Source organism: Molothrus ater, chromosome 14, assembly GCF_012460135.2.
Source record: "Molothrus ater isolate BHLD 08-10-18 breed brown headed cowbird chromosome 14, BPBGC_Mater_1.1, whole genome shotgun sequence".
Taxonomy (NCBI): Eukaryota; Metazoa; Chordata; class Aves; order Passeriformes; family Icteridae; genus Molothrus; species Molothrus ater.
Genome location: NC_050491.2, coordinates 13,069,614 through 13,084,683, shown reverse-complemented (window position 1 = coordinate 13,084,683; position 15,070 = coordinate 13,069,614). Strand labels below are relative to the sequence as shown.

The following is a 15,070-nucleotide window of genomic DNA, read 5'->3' as shown; positions in this document are numbered from 1 at the left end:
CACAGCCTGGCCACGCCCCCGCGGCGCGCGCGTCCTAGCGACCGTTGCGGCGTTTCAAACACACACACGCTCCTCCCACAGCCAATCAGTGCGCGCGCCGGCCCCGGGGGCTGTCGGGAGCTCTCCCGCGGCCGAAGCAGTGCCGGGGTGCGGAGCCACCGCGCTTGCGCTGTTCGAGGCGGGCGGTGCTGCTTGCGCCCCGATCCCCGCGCATGCGCAGTGCGCGGCAGCGGCGGGCGCGGAGCGCGGTCGGCACCGAGGGAAGCACCGGGAGCAGCGGGAGCGCTCCCACCGCCACCGCGGGCAGCGGCACCGTCTGCAGCCGCTGGAGGAATTGGCCGCCCCCGGGCCGCCCCCGGGATGCGGCGCTGCTGCGGCCGCCCCCCCCGCCGGGCTCGGCGCGCCCCCGGGCTGAGCCCGCGGCGCCGCCCGCGGGGCCTGTAGGGCCGGGGCAGCGGCGGCCCGAGGAGCCGCGGCGGCCGCCGGCAGTGAATGGGCGCCGCGGCGGGGCGGAGGAGCCGGAGCCGCCGCCGCCGCCGCGATGGCTCAGGAGAAGATGGAGCTGGACCTGGAGCTGCCGCCGGGGAGCGCCGCGGCCCCGGGCGACGGCGGCGGCCTGAGGCGGTCGAACAGCGCCCCGCTCATCCACGGGCTCAGGTGAGGGGCCCGGGGGGCTCATCCAGCCGCGGGGTCGCCGCTGCCCGCCGGGGGCCTGGGCCAGGCCCGGCGCTCCCTCAGCGGCCTGTGGATCGTGTCCCTTGTCCCGCGGGGCCGGGGCCGCCGGTGCCCCCTTGTCCCCTTCCACTGCTCGCCGCGCTCCCGGCGACAGCAGCGCTCCCGTTCAAATAAAATGGTGTTTGCAGCGCTCTGGAGGCTGCAGCGCGTGTCACAGCACTGTGGAGCTTTAAGTAAGGCGCATCCAAAAAAGCTGTTCACAAAACTTTGTTTTCTCCCCCTGCAGTGACAACTCCCAGGTGTTTCAGCCTTACGTGTTGCGGACTCGCAGGAACAGCACAACAGTTATGAGCCGCCATGGAATGGTGAGGAATCTTAAGCATGTCATGTTTACACACTACAGGGAATAATTGGAGTAGAGAAATGAAGTTAAACTTGATTTGTATTTGCACTAAGTATCCTAGCAAACTTCCAAGCTGCAGAATAAGCATTTTTTCACCTCACTGCAATGTATACTGAAATAATACTGGTGTGTTGACTGTCCCCAAGAAGACAAGAGTAGTTGACATTTTATGTGACTCCCCATATTAAGTAAAATTTTAAAGTTAATTTAAGCCTCTGTTAGAAGAGTAACATGCTTTCAGAATTAAAAGTCTTGAAAGAGTGTTTTACTGTGTTCCGAAAATGGACTGTCACAGTTTTTGTTGACCTGTTTGACATAGTGCTCTTTTTTTGCAAAGGCAGAACACTAGACCTCAGAAAATCACTGAAAGAAGAGAAATTTATTTGTTGCTCTCTGGTAGTGTACACTACTGCAGTTGTTTAACTTTTCAGACATGTTCCATTTCTTTTTTTCTACCCTCTCCTCATCAGGTGAGGGATTTATGTGCTCCTTCCACTGAAATTTTTCTGTCATGTCTGAGGATAGTGAAGATTGAATATTGCTTTTCTCAAAACCTTGAAGTCCTGACATAAGTTTCCTCCATGCCTTCTGTTCAGGAAACATGACAGGGATTTTTAATTCCAAGTCTTCTGTTGTGAGACTTCTTAAGAATCCAGAATTTTGGAGCATGTCAGTAGGTGTGACACTGGACACACGGCCATCCTGAGTGGGAGCTGTTGGCCCATTTATATGTGGTGCTGGAGTTCCAGAGAAATTAAATGCATAAAATTGCACACAATTGAAAACTTGCAGAAGTTAAGCTTTAGGGAGTGTTGTTCAAGACTGGGTTGAAGCACTGAGATTTCTCCTTTCCAATAGCCAGCAGGTTGAGTAAGGTGTCCTGCAGGAGTTTGTCATATCCTGGGCAGTGGGGAATTGTGTAACAATCACAGTTTCATTTGTAGTATCTCCCTTGTGTAAATGGCATCTGTAGCTATTTGTGCACTGGAGATGCTGAGCAGTATCTGCCTGCAAATCAGATCCGTGCCACTTGCTGAGTGATACAAGGAATTTGTGAGTGGTAAAACAAGTCTTTTCTCTTGAAGGTCAGTGTTTGTTTTTTGCAGCATTGTTTGAGTCATCCACATGTAGCTGTGCAGCTCATTTTGAACTCCCTAAGAATGAAGCTGATGGTAAACAGTGTGCATGCAAGCAGTTGTGTGTGATTTAATCATTGTGGCTGTCACTTTTTTCCCCAGTTTTTGTCATCATCTCCTATTCGTATTCCTAGCAGCCGACTTCATCAGATCAGGAGGGTAAGTGCAGTTTTTATCTGTGTGTTCAGTAACAGAATGAAGAGTACTGTATGATATTGAAGTGGGGGTTTCTTTCCTATTAAGTATTTCAAGTACTAAAGAAAACTGAATATTTTTTAAGAGTTAATTCCAACAAGGAAGTGGCCTTGCAAGGCTTATTGTTGTGTTTAAGCTACCTTGCATCTTAGAAGTATTTCATTTGAGAGAAGCAATGAGCTGGACTGGTGGCTGTCCTGTCTCTCTGTGTAGTGGTTCTGCTGTTCATTTTTCAATCCTGATGGCAAATAATGGAATCACAAGAGTTCTTTCAAGTACCTGTGATGAGTCAAATGTTATGGGAAAACTTAGGACATTTATCTCTTGCAGGAGGAAGGAGTGGATTTAATGAACAGAGAAGCAGCACATGAAAGGTGAGTGTTACTGAAAGAAGGTGATAAAATAGCCAGAGTTATCCTCTTTGTAGCTACTGATGGGGTTTTTTGTATTCTAGGGAAGTGCAGACAGCAATGCAGATAAGCCAGTCATGGGAGGAAAGCTTGAGCCTGGTAATCTTTTTATAGATGTTTCCTATTTAATTCCACTTTTACACTCAAATGACGAATTTAAGGGAAAGAGAGGAATTAACTGTGAAAATAATTTAAGAAGAATTTAAGCCCATCTGCTTTAGCTACTTTGTGCATTTGACCCAATGACTTTCCATTAGAAGGTTGTGCCTTGGATTTCAAGGTAATGTCCTGTGCCAGTGTTAAATCTGAAACTTTGTATTCACAGAGCGACAATGACTTGGACAAGTCTGAGAAATCTTTTTCCCCAAAGAGAATAGACTTCGTTCCAGTTTCACCTGCACCTTCACCTACAAGAGGAATAGGAAAGGTAGGATAAGTGAAATACCAGGCTGAGACAATATTTCAGAATTCTGGACCAAGCTAAACTGTCAGGATTTGTAACTTCTCAAATTGTTTCATAGTTTAAAAAACCCCTGAGCAACACAACTGAACAAGCACCAAGAAAGCCAAATCCATATTTTGTTGGTTTCTTAGAATCAAATGGTTGCCATCTGGGAGCCTGCAGAGTTTAAGCAGTGAAACACTGGATGATTTTAGTTGGGTGGGTTGGGGTTCTGGTTCTAGGCAAGCTGGAACAGGTCATGAAAATAGTCATAGACAACATCTCCAGGTGCAGAAGTGAGGGGATTTTGGGGAACAAGAACCAACATTGGACTCCAAATCTGTATGGTGAGAGATGAAAATGTGTCCATCAGTTATGGAAAGGAAGGCACAAATGTTCTCTGAAGGAGGACTTGGGTGTGTTGAACTTGTACTGAAAATTGGTGGCAGATGCCAGAGAAGAGCTGGATGTTAGATAAACTACCTTTCCAGTGAGGATTGGAAAACTGAAATGTAGCACAGAGAAGCTGGCATTGGGTTTGAAGATGAGCTGCTTGACCTTGTTGGCACCTCTTGTGTGATTCTGCTTTTGTACAGAAAAGGAGCAATCTCTGTGCTCCCACCAGACTGGTGCATGTGGCAGCCATGTATGAGGCTGGGTAAATGTGTTCCTGGGAAAACACTGATGCTGCCAGCTGGTTCTGCACCTTTGGACTGACTGTAAAGCACTAGCAGATAACTTGACAGAAAGATTTTTGTGCTTAGCTAGAAGCATTCGTGGACTAAACTCAAATTAGCTGCAGAATCACAGAGCTAAATATTCTGTTTTACTCTGGAATATTGTCAGTTTTCAGGTCAGATGTATTGTATTTTGAGTAAACTCAACTTGTTTGTTTCAAAAGCCCCTTGAAAGAAGTAAGTCCTGAGTACTGTACTGCTGTTTCTAAATGTAACAAAGAACAGAAACAATTCTCTTATTTAGAGAACAGTGTCGATTTCAATTTTACTTCTCTTGTGGTTTTCAATTTTAGCTTAATCTGAGCAGAATTGCATGGGCCAGTATGTTTTTTAAGTTAAATTCTAATACTTGTAAGATTATATTTGATAGTCTGAGTAATCTGTTGCTAACTTTTCTTTAAGAATAAAAAGGGAATAGAATAGGGGATGTTTGTTTTGGGGGGGTGGAGTGTCACATCTGAGTATTTTAAAGGAAACTCTCAATTATCTTTATTTGAACTTTCTTCCTGCAGCAATGTTTTTCACCATCATTGCAAATGTTTGTGAGCAGTAATGGATTACCTCCAAGCCCTATTCCCAGTCCAACAAGGCGATTCTGCAAGTAAGAAATGAGTCTCTGTCCTGCTAACATTGGAATTTAAGCCAAAGATTAATTCAAGTTGATGTTAAGGCATTAAAAGAGACTTCAGTTTTACAACTGCCAGAGCATTGCCATATAAAAATGCTCTGACAGTTCAACCTTTACCAATGGCAGCTTTATGTGTGTGCTCTTATAGAGCATGTTTCAACTTTAAACTGGACTTGGTAACTTGGGGGGAAGTCCTCAGGTATTTCAAATTAACTTGGTCAGCAGATTGTTTTTACATAAATACACTGCAAAATTTGGAAAAGGATTGAAATGAGGATGTGATTCACTAAGGGAAGGAGATAACCTTAGAAAATCGACAGCTTTCTGTGGCAGCTAATTTGCTCTAATAGGCAGCCCTTATTTGTTATCTATGCATTTAGATTCCACAAGAATTCCAGTTGTGCAGGAATAGTTTTAAAGAATTCTTAATATGCTGTGGTTGTGTTGATTTGATGCAAACTGGAACCTTTACAGGCCTGACTCTCAGTATTCTCTCTTCAGCAGGAGGAGTCAAAGTCCAATCAACTGTATCAGGCCCAGTGTTCTTGGCCCCATAAAAAGAAAAGGTATGTGTATTTACCTTACCTTAATATGGATGATATGGATGTAGTTTTCTAGCTGGATACTTTTTTTGTTGTTGTTATTCTGTAAATATAATGCACTTGTATCCACAGTGAACTGGAATTTGCCTAGCATAACTCAAAAATACAATGTAAAGTAGCTAATCCAAAACACAGGAATGAAAAACTTAAAAAACAGCTACTGTTTGACAGAGGCAAACTTTGTTATACATCAGATTAAATGTCAGAGCTTACAAATGTTCAAAACATTCCTCCAAGCACCACTGAACAGTGCACACCCTTCAGATCATCTTAGGAATGTTGCTTATCATGCAGTATCTTCTAAACATAGTACTGAATGTTTGTTTTCACTCTGAAAGTTCAGAAGGTGAGTGTTTAGAGAAATGGAATAGATCAGTGCCCTCTCCTCCTGAAGGAGGAAAATGCATTCTTTCCTGGAACTGTTCCTTTTTAGAGATTTACAAGTAACATCCTCAAACAAATCTCCACGGTAGAACTGTAAAAATGAGATATTCTTAAAGTGTAGCTTTATCTGTGCTTGTCCTTTCTGCTTTTTTTTTTTTTAACTTAGGCATTCTTAACTGCACCAAAAACATCCTTTTATTGTACAAGACTTACATTACATTTAGGCTTTGAGAAAAGTTACTGGTTTTCTTTGACTTTTTTTTAAGTACTGCTTGTCCTGTCAGATAAAGAACGTTGTCTAACTGATACTGATTTGACAGTGGAGAGAGAGAAGTTTTTTCATAGATGTCAGTTCTATCTTGGTTTTTATTTTCTGTGAATTTTAGAGGCACTAAAATTGATCAGAAGTTTATCAAACTAAATGATCAATAAGGAATAAATCTCCACACTTACACTTTACACAAATTGTAAAAGCAGTGCAGGTAGACAGACTGGCCTTTCCTCACCAAATCCATGTGCTCCCGTGGCACATCTTTTACAAAGTGGAGGTATGAGTTTTCCTTATCTTTCTTGAAATATCAAGGAATTTTCAAAATGCTGCTTAATTTTGGAACATCTAATCCATATAAATGAACTTAGTTTCTTTTCCTAAATATGTGGTCCTGTTTTTTTTCTGAATTTCAGCCGTAGATTTACAGTAGGAGAAGGAAAGCCATGAACAGAAGAACTTTTCACTGCCATAGGGGATTTATATTGGTGGACTCTGCAATGTATTGTAGCAGAGCAGATTTGTCTCTGTGAAATTTAAGGGGCAAAAGTGTTGGTGTTTTGTTCGTTTTTCTGCACGACCAAGTATTTTATAAATGTTTTTTGCCCATTCTGCTTGCTAGAACCAATTATTCCTTGCCTTAAGATAGGAATGTGTCCCTGTGGGCTGAAGGAAATGGGACTTTTGGAAGTTGCCAGTCTTCTATAAATGTAGCAGTGTGATTCTGTTGCAGAATGTATAGACTGGTTTGGTGTAATGTTCAGCTTCTGTCAGGTTTTTGAACTGACTCTGCAACTGCTGCCCAGTGTAGGTAAAAGCCAGAAAAAATGTTCCCATTTCATGCTTTTTTTCCCCAAAGTAAGAATGAAAATATACTGTAGGTGAGAGGGTTTGGGTTTTTAAAATTTATTTCCAAGTTCATGATATTTTCAAATGTGTGTTGTAGAGCAGCTATTAGTGAGCCAGCTCATTCTCACTGCAGATTATACTAAAGAGATTACATGAATTCTCCCCATCATATTTAATCTCTTAATGTCTGTAGATGATTACAGGTACAAAGATAGTCTGATCCATGATGAGTAAGTGGAAATGCTTCCACATGACAGATTTATTCCATTCAGCTTTCCTGCAGAGGTGTACCCATGCATCAGAATTCATTGCACAGGGGAGGGTGAAACTGAACCCAGCTGTCATTCTTATTTTCATAATCACTAACAATTTTAAACTTCATATTTTCACTTATATCAGTTACCTCATCTCAGCTGTTTACTTAAAATAAGTCATGGTAATTAGTTTGCTTTAGATTATTTTGTCTGATTGCAGTACAAGTAGCAAGTTTTATGTCTTTGAGATCATTGTAGCCCCTCAGATGATGGAATTTTAGCTAAGGATGGACTGGATGGTCTAACAAAAGCTATCATCAAATTAATGTCTTAGCCAAGTGCTTGGTTGGCTGAATTAGAGAACTGGTGTTACAAATGCAACCTTGGAGTGTTGTAGGTCAAACTTCTCTTTTACAGCAGGCAAATATTAAAAGTGTATTGCAGAGACTCAAGTGAGTTTGATTGTTTGCACTGTTTTCCTTAGGTGAAATGGAAACTGAAAGTCAGCCAAAGAGACTTTTCCAAGGAACAACCAACATGCTTTCTCCAGATGTTACACATCTGACAGATCTCAGTTCATGGTAAAATATTTCACGTGCCCTGAAATGCCAGAACAGGGAATGTGCATTTATCACAAGTTTTCTAGTTGTTTTTTTTCCAGGAAAAAAATACTTTGTCTGTATCTTGTGGATGTGTAATAATGGAAGCTCTCCTGTGGTGGTGTCCTGTGACAATGGTCCTTCTCCTTTGATCAATTCTTCCTGAACAGACTCTAGCCTAGATTTTGGGTATCAAAGCTGTTACACTGAATATAATTGTTACAAATCCCTGTTGATTCATAAGCAAAGTTACCTCAGTTCATCGTTACAATATGTTGTAGGCAGTGAGCGTACAGTGTCTGTGGCACTTCACTGAATACTTAGAAAATGTGTGTGGGTACTTAATTGTTCTTGTCCCTAAGTTCATGATTTTTAGACTTATCTTTCTTTATTACAATCATAAAATACCAAATTTTTTTTAATTGAGTCAGAGACTAAGTATTCAAAAATATCAGCTGTTAGTGCTGTAATTTCAGACTTTCACTACAGACTTGAAACTGCCTAGATGGTTTTTTTCATGTTGCTTCCCCCTAAATTGGAAAAGCATCAATTTATGTGCCTTCTGGGATCTTGTATCTAGACTGCAAAATCCAAACCCTGGAATTCTGTGAGAAAAATAGGTCTCAATCTTGCTTTGAGTAGTGCCATGTTAAAGAGCATACCAGCTAATTAGTGATATCTTTGCTGCATTACTGATTAATTTATTATTTTTCCTTTACTATAAGATTTTAAGTTTTTATATTTACTTGTTGTCACCTCCTTTCTATGATTAAAACCAGCTTCATAATTGATTCTGCATGTTAAAAAAACCCAATAATTCTGCTCCTCGTTCCCATGAGGAGCAGGAATATCTCTAACATGCTACAGCAAACAAGGAGTTTTCAGGGCTGCCAGTCTTGCAGTAAAGACTGAGTGGTAGTATAGGTCTCCTACAAGTCCTGTCCAAGGGGGAAGCTTTGCTCAGAGCCCCGTGGCCCTGCACTAAAGGACCTTTCTCCCTTTCCCCAGCCTGTCCTCGGATATTCTGGACGGGAGCAGCAGCAGCGTTGGCTCCTCCTCCGATTCCCTGACTAAAGGCAGCATCACCACGGAGTCTCCAGTGACGTGCTCCAACTCCTGCTCCTCGTTCATTCTCATGGATGACTTCTCACCCAAGTGACTTTACCAAGTCCTGAGTCAGTGTCTGGCTGTGCTGTCCCCTTCCTGTACACTCGTACAGAGAAATGAACTCTGATCCTTGAACCATTCATATGAGGTTTATTAAAAGGAAAAATTGTTGTTACTGTAATCCTTGGCTACTTTCCAGTGATTTTTTTTTTATTTATCCATTTAATGGACATTGTAGACCATATTAATGTCTGGTTTTGCGAATTTATTTTTTAAACAAGATGTCTGCTGATATTATACTAACTTTTGCTTTCAGGAACTTGCATACACTTTTTGATTCCAGGAATAGGTATCTACCTATTAGTGTTGCAATTTTTAGGAATGTACTTCTATCATTATCATGGTCGCTATGTCTAGGGAAATAACTTGGTTTGGAAGGATTTGAAAATACTAATTTATTCTCTGGCACTTCTACTATTGAGTAAAATTACTCTTGCTTTTTTTTTTTTTTTTTTTTTTCAGTCACTAGCCTCAAATTCCTTTATGGAAGGGAGAAAAAATATTTTATTTCCTTAGTGCTGCTAGTCATTTTTATGAATTCATTTATAGAAGACCACATTGAGTGTGGAAATCTCACTCTATTACATTCAACTAAAAACCCCACAGCAAAATAACGAATGACTGTCACTTTTGCCATCAGTGAAGAAATAATAATACTCTGCAAAAAATTAAATTAGCTGCATAGTTCTCTTCCCAGAACATTTGTCCTACAGATTGTATGAAATAAGGTCATTATTCAGCAAGATTTGGCCAGAAAAAAATAATCCACACCTCGATTGAAGACATACAGTGCAGATAACTAAGTTAATTAAACTACTGTGTAGGAGAACCATGTATGGCACCATCGATGTCTCCTGTGGCATTGAGGTCATAAGTATTTTTGTGCCTTAGGGGACATTGTTACAAAATTATGGAATGTAAACCGAGGGGTGGGTGGGGAAAGTCCTTTGTGTACAGCTTGTTTATAGAGTGCTTACCAAGCCTGTCGGGGGTGCTGCTTCCCTTTGTGTTCCTTGTGAGGTGCGGAGGTGCTGGGGCAGCCCCAGCTCTGAGGGGCAGCCAGGGTGAGACCCTTTGCAGCTGCTCGGGGCAGGGTTTGTCCCTTTCCTGGTCATGAGCAGAGCAAACAGCTCAGCAAACGTTGGATTCCTTAGGAAAGGCTTTGGATTGGATACAAGCTCTGCAAACTGCTTGGTGAAGGAGTTCCCTTTGAGCTATGAGTAGTCTTGATACAGTACCTTGGTCAGTCTGAGGTAGAAACAGATATTTTACTTTTTAAAGACTATAACGGGGCAAAATAAATCCGTTTGTAATCTACTGTGTTATGCTATTTATTATTTATAACTCTGTAAAAAGTCTGTGGTGATGAATTATAGTATTTTTTTATGATTGAATAAGTTTTTTATGTTCAGTAATTGCTGGCTGGTTTGTATTTAATACGCAACGTTGTCTGCCAGAATCATAAGCTTCCATTTTTGAATGTTTGTAACATAAATGCTTTTGTTACCTAAAAGTACAACTTGTGATCTTTCTGAAAGAAAATAGCACTGAATTTAAAGTAAGGTTATGTGCTTTAGATGTGAGCACAATCTCTGGCAATACTGTCTGGCTAAAAGGGAGGGGGAGAACTGTAGTTTTTTCTGTTCTGAAGAAGCCGTTGGGTATCCAGAAGACATGTACATACCAGATTATTTTTAAAAGTGTTTCCATTAAATTGTAAGAAGTACCAGAATGAGCCAACAGTGGCACTATTATTTGTATGATCATTTCCACCTGTGGAACATTAGTTCCCCACTTCAAATAAATGTGCATATTGTAAAATATTGTCCATTGGTGCCATTTTTAAATGAGCTCTACAGTATTGAATGTTAATTTTGTTTGTATATGCACAGTGCTATTTCTTGAACTTTTGATGTCTTAAGTCGCTTAATTATTTTTTTATTCATGTCTGTATCTTCTCTGCCTTCTTGGTGCTTAAGGAAGGCTGCTTTTCCATTTGCAAAATATTGATAAACAGTCTGTGATGAAATCCAACCCCTTACCTGTGCCCCGCTTCCCTTCCACCGTGCTTTTACTGGTACTGTGATGTGGAAATCTGAGGGGTGCCAGGAGGGGGAAACCTCTTGCATGCTTTCTTAAACCTGAGAAGAGCATAGCTATTGCTTCATTTTGGCTGATTTACCTGTACAATTGATGTATTCCAGATTTGTTTGTTAGTGGAGAGTCCTTTCTGAGTGCTGGCCTCTGTAAACATTCGAATGTAAGCTGCATAAAGCAAGCGCACAAACAGTCACTCTTGTTACAGCAGTTTTTTGTAGTGTTCTGGCTATTCCCCACTCTTGGAAGGTCTTGTACAAGACATTGCTCTTTTATAAAATATAAAATATATCCGTAATGCCCACTCTCGCTGTGTCTGTTGTTTCAGAACAAATGGATGTTGCTGTGTAACGGGCCCAGGTTCTCTTTCACACTCCTAGCACAACTTGCTAATTTTGAAGCAAAGTTTTCTAACATGCTGGTTATTGATTCTTGCTCTTCACTGCCTTTGAGTTGCCACTGCTTAGAGGGTTCATTGATACTGCAGCATACTCTAAAACTGACTAAAAGTTGCATTTCTGGATTTGTTACCTGCCTTTGTCCGAGGGAATTAGACACCAGTTGGAAAAGAAGGCCAGCTGGTGCTAGTAGTCAGCTTTAATGTATAACTATTGACATTTAACAACTGTTTTTTATGACTTTACCAGACTTATTGTGGCTGAATAGCCGTGATGAGTGTCTGAGAATTCCTGTCTTTCCCCCACTTCCTTCTTTTTAAAAGGGATCATTAGTGCATATCTTTTGCTGAGAATCGCAGTGATGAGTTACCTTTAATGTTGTAATAGTTGAGAACTAAGTTAAAATACCTGTGTAATTCAAGCAGCATTTTAGATGGACTATTTTTAATATGTTAATTAGCACAGCAGTACAGCAATGGTCTTTGCACAGCTCATTGACCAGCACTGCCTTTAGATTATATCCAGAGCACACTGAATCCTCATTTCATGGGTTTAAAATGCTGGAAGAATTTTACCAATGGTTTAGAAAAATGTGTGTGTCAGCTGTGGAACTCTGTATGTTTTGATAATATCAAGTGTTCTGCATCAGGAAATGGATCACAGTTTGCATGTTTCATTCTCCTTCATTGAATTTCAAATTGGGGGATCATGGGCCCAAAAGCCTGTATTTAAGGGGCTGTTCTTCTGACTGTATGTGATTAAATACTTTCTCCTACAATGGAAGTAATTAAACTGTCAGTGGGTGAGGATGTAAATCTGAGTCCTGCAGACTTTATTGGAAAACTCATTTTTGAATGGCTCGAGGAACTCTATCCTGCATAAAAGCACTAAAGTGAGATTTTTTAAAAATTATTTTGTAAGTCATGATAAAAATAGAGAATCATTTTAATAATTCAAAATGCTAAAAACATTTTAAATGCAAGGCTTTATCTTGGCATGTTTCTTCAGGCAGCTCTGTGTTGGGGGCTGTTTGCAGAGGTGGAACTTGAGCAGGCTCAGGCAGATTTGGAACTGAGGTTCTGGTGCACAAACACAATAGACTGGCCCAGGGAAATGATTTTTTGCAAATATTCACATTCTTATCTGTAGACCCTGCTAATACATTGTGTGACAACAAAGATGAGAACGTGTTTTTCCTGGAAGGAATTTCATCAGCATATAATTTTCCTGGTAACTTCATAATAAAAAAGCTTTGCATTAACATGAGTTCAAGAATTTCATGAAGTCGTAGGCCTGTTGCATTTGCTTTTTTTGGAGTAAAGGCCAAGGAATATTTTTGGAGCTATACAAACTGCCCCTTGTATTCCAAAACTATTACATGAATGGCAGCTGTCCATAGGAGATGGGAAGGATCTTTGCCTTTGCCCATCATTGAGTATTTTACTCTCTCTTGAGGCTTGTGAAGTAATCCTTAGCAAACTCAGTGTAAGATGGGTCATTGGAGGTAACAGAAGACCCAGTGAGAAGGAAGCAGTGACGTGCTCCCCTAATGATAAATGAAGAGTTTTAGCCTTGAGTTAATCTTACTCAGCTAATTTTCAAAGGAAAAAATGCATTCTTCAGACAACTGAGATTTTTCATGGTGCTCTGTTCAGACTTAGAGGAAAAGGTTCCTTGTGGACAAGTCTAGGGCTGTTTTCCTTAATCCACTCCAAAAAGAGGGAGCTGTGCTTGCCCATCAGAATTGGAGTGGCATTCTCTCAGTTCCAGCTGGTTTTGGGGAGGGCAGGGGTTTGGTGTTTGGGTTTCCTTCAGGGCTGGTTATCTAATTCCCAAAGGTCGCAACAAGGACCTTTGTCATCAGGCTAAAATCAGAGGTAGATCTTTTTTAGGGCAAGTCTGTTTTCCGAGGGAGTAATTCTGCTGCAGAGCTGGTTTAAGGGTGACAGCTGGGGTTTGCTTCCTGCTGCAGGGACAGGGCTGCTGTTCCTACAATGCAAAGGCACAGAAACCACTGCAAAGGGTCCCTGCACCTCCAGGCTATCCTTTATCCCTTCAGAGTGGACTGGGCACTTGGCGGAAGTCTCTTGTTTCAATCCAAGCCCTTTTTGCATTCAAGCTGCTTTTTATTACTTGCTCTTAGATCTTAAAGCCTTATGGTTTGAGGCTTGCCTCTGATTATCACGGCAGGGCCAGCGTTTTCTTTTTAAACCTGGAGCTTTTAGTTTGTTGTTCTTGCATGATGAAGTTTGGAGATGGAAAGGAGGTGGGTTCTTGCTATTAACAAAGAATGCAAGTTAGCTTGGATGATCACAAAAGACTGTGGGGGTTTAAAAGAAATGAGACCTGAAAACACAGAACAAAGAAATGCCTATTTTTAGTGAACCAATTTGGCTGGTTTGATACCAGGCTCCTTTTCTAAACACAGGCAATATTCTTCTGAACATATTTTTAGTAGCAGCAAGAAAACCCAATGTGCTTCCACCTCCAAAGTCTTCTTACTGAAAAGAAAGAATTTATTACTGAAAGACCACAAAATTTGTTCATCTGTAACCAACCAGGCCAGGTCTCTCTTGGTCTCTGCCTAAGTTTGCAGTGACAGTCACTGTGATTCAACAGGACAGTGAGTGACACCAGGCTGTCTGTCCAAAAAGCATCATCTTACACTGTACAAGAGTTCAAACACTCTTGTTCTTCCTTAGCTTATTTCTGAGGGCCATAAAATTTTATTACCTTCTATATAAACACAATTATGATTTAATTACTATTGGTTGCCTATCTTACTGAATAGCTGTGGTAAAATTCCTGGGGGTCTCTTGCCTGTCTCTTATCTTGGGGTATAAGAAAATTTGGTATTTTTGATTATTTTTCAGATGTGATATTTTCTGGAGGAATTTCCATTGTATTTTGATTCTGCAAGATGTTTGGATATAGTTTATGCAGAAGTAAGTCCTAATTGACAATATGAGTTAAATGAATCTTGGAGACAATGACATGAGATTTTTTTCAGAAGATGAGTAGCTTTAACCCCTCCATGACCTAATGAAACCTCCTGCATTCTGGCACCACTTTTGAACTTCCACCAAAGTTGAGTAAGTTGGCAGAAGCTCCCAGCTATTACTTGTGTTTGGACAGTTTATAACACAGATTATGAAAACCCCATTGTGCTAGAACAAAAATATTTTCCTTCCCTCAAATAATTTTCAATTTAAATTCATCATGAGAACTGTAATCGTTTATCAATGCAATGTGTGCTCAATAATTTTTTCAGCATGCAAAAGTTAAGGCTTGTGATAGGCAGGTAGGAAGCAGGTGGTACTAAAAACTGTGGCCCCAAGTAAAATAAAGAATGTAATGGAAGTTATCTAATCCAGTATCTAAATAAAAATGTTGGATCTAGCCTCTGACAAAGTTCTACAAGCCCCTAACATTTTGGAAAAATTAATCTACTGCCATGAACTTAACAGCTCTCTCTCAACCCTAGTTAATGACAACACTTTCCAATTTATGACCAGAACCTCCAAGAATTTGGAAGAAAATTAAATATGAAAAGGGGAACTAGAATAAAAATTCCTCTCTGCCTATGATGCATGAGTTCTGGTTTGAAAAATGTTACAAAGTATAGTGAGTTGGGACAAATATACTTTGAATAAGAGCTGAGGATGTGCTGTGTAGAGTACGTGTAACATCTTGTTCATGTGCAAGAACAGACTGTGAAAGAAACAGCTCTGTGTGGGAGAAGCAACATCAAAGGCCCTGAAAGAACCAGTGCTGTAATAGAAAACATTCGCCTTTGAGGACTCTTTTTGCTTCTGGTCACTTCTTA

General features: G+C 40.9%; 1 protein-coding gene and 1 non-coding gene across 2 annotated transcripts; both read left to right on the top strand.

Moving 5' to 3' along the window:
* The first annotated feature begins 451 nt into the window (after positions 1-451).
* LOC118698623 (P2R1A-PPP2R2A-interacting phosphatase regulator 1-like) lies at positions 452-11,150 on the top strand. Its single transcript, XM_036402074.2, has 10 exons — positions 452-657; positions 962-1,040; positions 2,317-2,373; positions 2,740-2,783; positions 2,864-2,918; positions 3,145-3,246; positions 4,511-4,599; positions 5,128-5,192; positions 7,468-7,564; positions 8,591-11,150. Exons 1-10 carry the CDS (start codon positions 542-544, stop codon positions 8,739-8,741), a joined length of 855 nt encoding a protein of 284 aa, XP_036257967.1. The 5' UTR covers positions 452-541; the 3' UTR covers positions 8,742-11,150.
* LOC118698927 (small nucleolar RNA U109) lies at positions 8,376-8,519 on the top strand. The gene has a single exon (XR_004981987.1). It is a non-coding gene; the product is annotated as a small nucleolar RNA U109 (small nucleolar RNA).
* Positions 11,151-15,070: the final 3,920 nt, after the last annotated feature.

Excerpts from the sequence above, each read along its gene's own strand:
- LOC118698623 (XM_036402074.2), top strand. The coding sequence starts at position 542 with ATGGCTCAGGAGAAGATGGAGCTGGACCTGGAGCTGCCGCCGGGGAGC. Across the intron at positions 2,374-2,739 it reads GACTTCATCAGATCAGGAGG|GAGGAAGGAGTGGATTTAAT; the intron begins GTAAGTGCAGTT and ends TATCTCTTGCAG. Across the intron at positions 7,565-8,590 it reads CTGACAGATCTCAGTTCATG|CCTGTCCTCGGATATTCTGG; the intron begins GTAAAATATTTC and ends CCCTTTCCCCAG.